Below are 7,884 nucleotides of genomic sequence, written 5' to 3'. Positions count from 1 at the left end.
AGTAATACTTCTGAGTTTTCACTTTTATTTCATTTTTGAAAGTCTAAAAACATGTTTTCACTTTGTCATTGTGGGTTACTAAGTGTAGTTTGCTGAGTAGAAATGGCAATTCTATCCATTCAACATCTAATCCACAACACAAGTGGTCCGAATGCTCCACTGTATACCTCTTAATAAGTAAAGAAAACACATTGTACCATGGACTGTTAGTCAGTACTATCAAATGTTATTAACTCTGCAGCTGTAAGACATTCTGTGCATGATAACATTTAAAATGTAAATGTAATACACTGTGCATCTGGAAACAGGCAGGTCAGGTGTTTATCTGCAGCGTCTCTGACCCCAGCCTATGTGCGGTGAGACGGACCCCAAAATCTCTTGCCACTCGGCCTCGCTCGTTTTGCTATGGTGAGGGCATCGTGTGTGTATGTGTGTGTGTGTGTGTGTGTGTGTGTGTGTGTGTGTGCGTGTGCGAGTGTTGGTCATGTTTGTATCAGTTCCTCTCTCCCATCTTTTGTTTTGTTCTTTGACATCCCTGTCTTGTGCCATATTCTAAACCATATTCTAATCGCCTGCACTTTCTGTTCCATTTCTCCCAGGCAGCACACCCTACTCTCAAAGCAGAGGATCGACTCTCAGGTTAGTCTTAACAAGAGTTTTATCAAGTACTTAAGCAAACTAGGACCACCCAACTCAATGTTCTTAACCTACACATTTGCTCCATGAGACACAGTTGCTGTTTAATGTCCATGAGCCTCCAGCGTTCTCCATTTCAGTCTAGACAGGGCGTTGTCTGTACTCACTTGGGAAGATGAGGAACAGATTAAAGAAATGAATGATGAGGACAGAGAGGTGACAACTGCGAGTCCCTTGGGGCGAACACTTAGTTTCCTACGTGGTATCACAAGTAAAAAGGTAAGAGTCCAAACTCATTTGTTCAGTTTCACAGTATGTTCTGTCATGAAGGCAAAGCTTTTTAAATGAGAATGAATGGTTTTTGTAAGAAGGGTAAATCACATAATTGCTTGAATGTTTGTAGGGTTAACTCAAACTTATTCTGTTTTACCATCCAAGAAAAGTTTGTCAGGCTGAAAGCGACCAGTGTGTCTGCATTACCTGTTTTTACCAGCAGTAGGCAGAATGAGACACTAATGTTTAGAATGACGAGACACAGACTCATGAGTAATTCGGCTCCCCTGCACACGCACAGACTTCCCCTCTCTTAACCTTTCCTTTTTGACTGCTGAGTCACATTCATGATGTCTTGTCTGCATCCAGGCTCTTACTCATAATACAGATTATGAGTAGTGCAGAGTGTTCTTTCGGTTAATTGACACTGAACGCAAACTATGGATGGAGAAAGGCAACAAAAGACGTGCTGGAGTTCTCAGAGCAACTCCCACACATCTTTGCTTGAAGTCTGGACACCCCCTGCTGAAGATATAAAGTGTAGCAAGGGTGGAGGACTGGGAGATAGGGAGGTAGAGGGGTTACAAAAACAGAATCGTCATGTTAGGGTGGGAATATTTGAACTATGTGGGAAGAGTCTAAGGTTCTCTCAAATGAAATGTGTGGCATAACCGAATTAAAAGCCATGGTACTACTATTGGACAATTCCACCATTTAGGAGCTCATACTGTACACAAACATGCAAGATGGCTTATTGCGAGCTTAGCAGCAGAATAGTCTGGTTTAAACACCAGCATGCATTGCATAGTCAGGATTTATATTTTAGGATTTCTCTCAAAATGGTGCTTCCACAAAACATACGATGTGAGATTAGCTTTTTTAATTCTTCAGACTGCGTAATATAGATTTGACATATGAATTTTGAAATAAAACATAGTGCCATAGTTGCCAACTGTAAGATGAAAGGATGTTCAAAGTGGTGATAGAAAAACAATGCAGTCTTGTTATAAAACAGTACAGTTGTGATAAAACAACACTACAGTGGTGTTAGGAAAACTACAGTGATGTTTTGTGTAATCCCATTTTGGCCTGCTGTCTCTGTTATGTTTTACTAAACCGTAAAAATGTGCTTTAGTGAAGCTTCTTAAAATGGGACTCCAGCCCGTTCCATGTGGACAAACAACAGAGCTGAATATTAGAGGGATAACGTGGAAAATACATGGAGCTGAAAGACTTTTATTCTAATTACACCGCTAATAGAGGGAACAAACTTGCCATTTGCAGGAGTTTTGTAAAGTTATTGTAACTGTCTTACATTGTTCAGGGTGGCCAACTGACTGTGTAGATAACTACTAGAGTTAATGTATATGTGTAGATATTTATTGTAATAAGATAACAGGAGTTTGGGTTCAAAGCATGTACCTATTTGTTTTGTTTAGCGGTTGTAAGGGGACGAGTTAAGAGTCATGTCCAGAATTGAGGGAGTTGTAGTTTGGGTTCATGTTATTGGAGCAGGTAATTTTCCAAATAGAAAGGGGGATAAAATGTTGATTAATGGCTCTGTGTTTGAACATGGGTGTAGTTATTTTAATTGGGATAATGGGAAAATGTTTTAAATGATAGCCTTTGTTTGGAATTATAAGGGAGAGATATTAGGAATTTAATAAATTAGGTATCTAGAATGGTTTGGTCTAAGAAAAAAGATTAAATATAAGGAGTGGCGTTGGAATGCAAGGACAGACGTGTTGATCGAATGCTATAATTGGGAGCACGTTAAGTTGCGTTATTTTGGGTTCATTTTTGTTGGCGTGGATGACTGGATTTATTTATTTTTGTTTTGGAATTAAACCTTTTTTTGTTGTTGGTTTATGGTCACTGGACTTTTGAGGAAAATAAATCTCCCCTATTGGCATAATTACTATTGGAATCGCCCTCTGTTTGATCTCCCCCGCTATCCTGTTACACTTCTCATACTTTTAATATCTAATACTGTATTTCATTTAGATTTTATAGATGTTGATTTTGTGAATTTTGATTGATTTTATTTTTCTAATCAAAGATATATAGACTTAGAATAACGTGCTGAAGATGCTAACACATCATTTAGCTGATGCTTTTCTCCAAAACAACTTACAATTCTGACTGAATACAAAAAAAAACACCAACAAGCGAAGTGAATAACATTGATTATTTTATAATAATGGCACTTGCAAAGGAGCATGTTGTATTAGGCAGCTAGATGTCTCAGTCATAGATGCTTACGCCACACGTGAAAAAATTGAACTGAAGGTCTGATATCTGTCATGAGTTAACCTGCTCACCCTGTCCAGATTCTGCCAGTTACATTCTGACTGGCTTTGTGAGCTTCTGCACCTCCAAGCACCATTTTGTACTGGCCCCACAGGGAATTGAATTTTGTTGTTCCAGCTAAACATGACTTTAGTGGATGATTGTAAAATGAGCCTCTCAGTGCAAGATGTATCTGTGGGACTGAAAAAAGGTGTGTGAAGCCCACGTTGTCTCATCAGTAAAGTAGTTCAAGAGTTTTGCTTAAAGCAGTTAGTAATAACGAAGAGTGACATTTGCTTGTTTACCAGTGAGCTACAAAGCCTGATATTTCAAGCTTGAACAAAAATCTGTGATTAGCTACCAGGGTTTCTGAATCACTGAATTTTGTTGGTTGCATGACCCTGTCAGTTATGGTAGATCAGGTGAAATACCTTACAGACAAAGGCATAGTTGGGGCTTACATGGGGAAAAAGACATTGATGCTGATATTGAATCTGGGCAATTTCATATTGTATTTGGAACTCCTGTGGACACTAAACCGTGGAGAGAAAGACTGACATTTAATGTGAATGCCTTATTGGACAGGCAGTCTGTGTTTCCCAGGGGAAAAAAATGTGACTCCATTTTTCAAGATTTTGTACTTCTATACATCATGACAACATATTAGACTTGTGATTGGTCATTTTGCATCTCCAAAAGGCAGGTCCTGTGGGATGTTCCCCAGTTTGTAGTAGTAAGTACCTACTAGGAGTAGAAAGACAACCAGTGCCACAGACATCTGATGACAGGCTAAAGGGCACCCAAGTCTCATTTGGGGAATGAAGGCTAGCCCGTCTGGTCTAGTCCACTGTAGCCCAAATTGCTGAAAACATTAATGGCTACGATAGAACCATGTCAGCAAACAGAGCGTATCACAGCTTGTTGAATATGTGACTGTGTAGCCACAGAATGGTCCTAGTGGACAAACTGATTCAGTGGGCATGTGAGCATCGGCACTGGAGCAGTGGATGAAAGCAGCCTGTTCTGAAGAATCGCATTTGCTTGCATCATGTGGACAGCCAGGAGCGTGCTTCCCTGGAGAAGAGATGTCACCAGGAAGCACTATGGGAAGAATGCAAGCTGGTAGATGTAGTGTGATGCTCTAGGCAATGTTTTAGATGGAAAACATTGGGTCCAGGCATTAATGTGGATGTTACTTTGACACATCCCACCTACCCAATCATTACTGCAGACCAAGGACATCCCTTTATGGCAATGGTGTTCCCTAATACCAGTGGCCTCATTCAGAAGGATAATGCAGGGTGCCATACTGCAGCAATTGTTCAGGAATGGTTTAAGGAACATGACAAACATGTTCAGTGTGCTTACTTGGCTTCCAAATGGTTTCCAAATGAAGATACTCATACTCATTTGTATATTCTATTATGTGCTTGTGACACATAGATGATCACACTTGGGCACACGCACACACACACACACGTGTTCCAGTGGACTGTGAACATTTACTGTTATTCAAATAGCCTATATTATGTTAGTGTACTCCTATGTGATAAAGACATGTGATCAACTCTGGTCTGCTTTGGGGTGTGGACAGTGCTTCATGATTGCAAATCCTGGGAAATGTGTTCTTCTCATTCCTTTTCTCTCTGGTTTTCCTCTCTCTCACACACACACACAATCATGTCAGCTGTTAGCTCGAGTGACCTCACACTTAAAGGGCCACATGGTGTGGTTTGTGTCAAGAGTAGCCAAAGGCACTCTGACATTCACAACATCATGGGGATTGTTCCGTGCTGTTATTTATGTAACTTTTTGGTGTTTTCAGCAAGATAATTCACTTTCAGTTCCTTAAGAGTAGAAACATTTTGACAGAGAAGTTTCCAGTGTGCTAATTTGTCATACAAAATGTGTGCTGTGTGAATCTTGTTTTAAAACAATTGTTTGTGTGTGTGTGTGTGTGTGTGTGTGTGTGTGTGTGTGTGTGTGTGATGTTGTATATCTGTTAGAGGGACAGAATCAACCACTGTGTAGAGCTAATAGGTTAATTTGTTATTGAGTGAACATCTTGACCTTAATCCTGGTTCTTCCAGTTCCATAAATCAGCTTCTTTCTTTTTTATTTATTACTTGTTTTTTTCTTTTAAACTCCTTCCTTCATGCACTTTGGCACCTCTTCAACTAAACAAGTGTCATTATTCCAACACAAACACAATGGTCTGTCCCTCCTTTGCAGCATTCATAATCTGTAATGAAAGCGATTTATAGGCATATCACCCAGTACCGGCATGATCCCGTAGGCCTGTCTGGGGTCACAGTCTCACTGTCGGTGACTTCGACTGGCACTTTCTGAGAAGTTATTCTCACTTTCTGAGAATAACTCAGGCCAGACTGAGCTCATATCGAGCACAGAGAAATCAGACAGTTCCCTTACAATACAATTTCCTTGCAATGCAATTCCCTCATATTCACACACGTACCTAGCCATTCTGTGTTAACTCACACCAGTGAGTGCTCGGGTCAGATTGAGTCTCAGACAGCCACGCTGTGCTGTGGAAGATCCTGCTGGGTGGAGCTGGAGGCTTCATCCGGGGCAACACCACCTCAAAGATTTAGTGAATCTCTGAATTGTGCTCGCGAACATCTGGCTGCCATGTTCCCATGTGCTGCTCCTTTCCTCCACCAAGCTGAGCTTTGTATTATTCCGGTTTTGAAATGGGCCACAAATCGGAGACGAACCAGGGGCACGTATGTGGTTGCTGATTTATTAGAATTTACAGCAGCCTGGGATAACAGCCAGGTGGGAAGCACAATAAACCAAGCCTGAATTGGGAATTCTCCAAGACAGTAATGAGGAAAGGAGTTAGAGAGGCAGGTAGGATAAACAACAATGATAACAGTGGCTCAGAAGAAAGGTGCTAGTGAGACCAAGAACAGTCTGATGACACAGAGTCTACACAATACAGGTATGTAACGGCTAGGTGGAACTCAGGGGACATGGGAAACAGGTGGTTAGCAGGCTGTTGACACTAATTTTGACAGGTTAAATGGAGGAGAGTGGTGATGAGGGCATGGCCACTGAAAAGGCTAGAAGGAGACGTATGAGGAATTTGGGGCTGTATTAGGGTTAACTTCCCTTTTTATTGTTGCTCATGGTGCAGCCTGTTAGTCAGAATCTCTCTCTCACACACACACACACACACACACACACACACACATATACCTTATTGCCTGCATTAGTGTTCTGTGACAAGGTCCCCTGAGACCTGTACTGAATGACAGGACTTGTAGGTTCTAGCCACTGGTCATTATCACACAGGCACACACTCTCGTATGCACACGCACACACACACACCTCCAGGAACACCCAACCCACACAGTCGAACTCCTACTGTCAGAAACACACAAAACACACACATTTTCTCGCCTGCCACAGAACAGCTCTGAAGTGCAGCTCCTTGATGGAGTGGTAACCCACGGCAACGCTGTGTGCTCTGCACACACTATCTAGCTCTCTCTCCTTCTCTCTCTTTCATGCACTCTCTCCTCTCTCTTTCACACTCTATCTTTCTCCCACATGCACATACAAAGTGAAGAAGTAGAGCCTAAAAGAAGAGCCTAAAACTGGATTCAAATCTATGCCCTGAGGAAGCCTTTGGGAAATCTTTGTACTCTGTGCTTTACTTTAAAAGTGCATGTTTAACATGTTTTTGTCTAAAACATTAGGATTTGCATTTATTGCCTTAGGTAATGTAAACTTACATTACAAATACCAATACTCCAAAATCAACACAAAGAGTCAGGACTGATCTAAGGACAACACATTGCAAACACAAGAAATCCCCATTCTTTAGGTGAGGTCCAAAATGACTTAGATGATTTTCTAAATGAGTAAACAGATAGCATAACCCTAGACTAATGTTGTTTTTTTTGTGGAGATTTAATTTACAGCAGTGTAGTGTATTACACTGTGGGGGCTCCTGTATTTCATTTAACATCTATTCATGAACTAGAACTACCTTTAGACAAATATTTAACTTCCTCCAACTATACTGAGCAGCCATCCATGCTGTAATGTTTGATATGTACGTGGCAGATGGCTGTGTTAACTACAGTGTTATCAGAAGTGTTAGCTACAGTGTTATCAGAAGTGTGTTAACTACAGTGTTATCAGAACTGTTCACTACAGTGTTATCAGAACTGTTAACTACAGTGTTATCAGAACTGTGTTAGCTACAGTGTTATCAGAAGTGTGTTAACTACAGTGTTATCAGAACTGTTAACTACAGTGTTATCAGAACTGTGTTAGCTACATTGTTATCAGAACTGTGTTAGCTGCAGTGTTATCAGCACTGTTAACTACAGTGTTATCAGAACTGTGTTAGCTAGTGTTATCAGAACTGTTAGCTACAGTGTTATCAGCACTGTTAACGACAATGTTATCAGAACTGTGTTAACTACAGTGTTATCAGAACTGTGTTAGCTACAGTGTTATAAGAACTGTTAACTACAGTGTTATCAGCACTATATGAATGCAAAGTTACAACTCTTGGCTTTTGTTGTGTCCAGCTTTTCAAAGATACTCAGGTCTTTACTTTATCTCTATATCGATTGGCCAGAAATGTTTTTGTCGGGGCTGTAGGTAATAAACAGTCTAACTAGTGCTATTTCATTAAAGAATGATTAACTG

General features: G+C 40.6%; 1 protein-coding gene across 1 annotated transcript in view; it reads left to right on the top strand.

Moving 5' to 3' along the window:
- Positions 1-997, top strand: part of LOC145653109 (uncharacterized) — a 5,415-nt gene extending 4,418 nt beyond the window's left edge. Inside the window, exons 4-6 of the mRNA XM_081705746.1 lie at positions 309-408; positions 600-639; positions 777-997. Of these exons, the coding sequence (XP_081561872.1) occupies positions 309-408; positions 600-639; positions 777-984 (348 nt within the window). The 3' untranslated portion in view covers positions 985-997. The remainder of the gene's footprint in view (positions 1-308; positions 409-599; positions 640-776) is intronic.
- The last annotated feature ends 6,887 nt before the right edge of the window (positions 998-7,884 follow it).

Source organism: Electrophorus electricus, chromosome 2, assembly GCF_041902795.1.
Source record: "Electrophorus electricus isolate QZ-2024a chromosome 2, ASM4190279v1, whole genome shotgun sequence".
In the NCBI taxonomy this organism is placed as follows: Eukaryota; Metazoa; Chordata; class Actinopteri; order Gymnotiformes; family Gymnotidae; genus Electrophorus; species Electrophorus electricus.
This window is presented reverse-complemented; position numbering and strand designations above follow the sequence as displayed.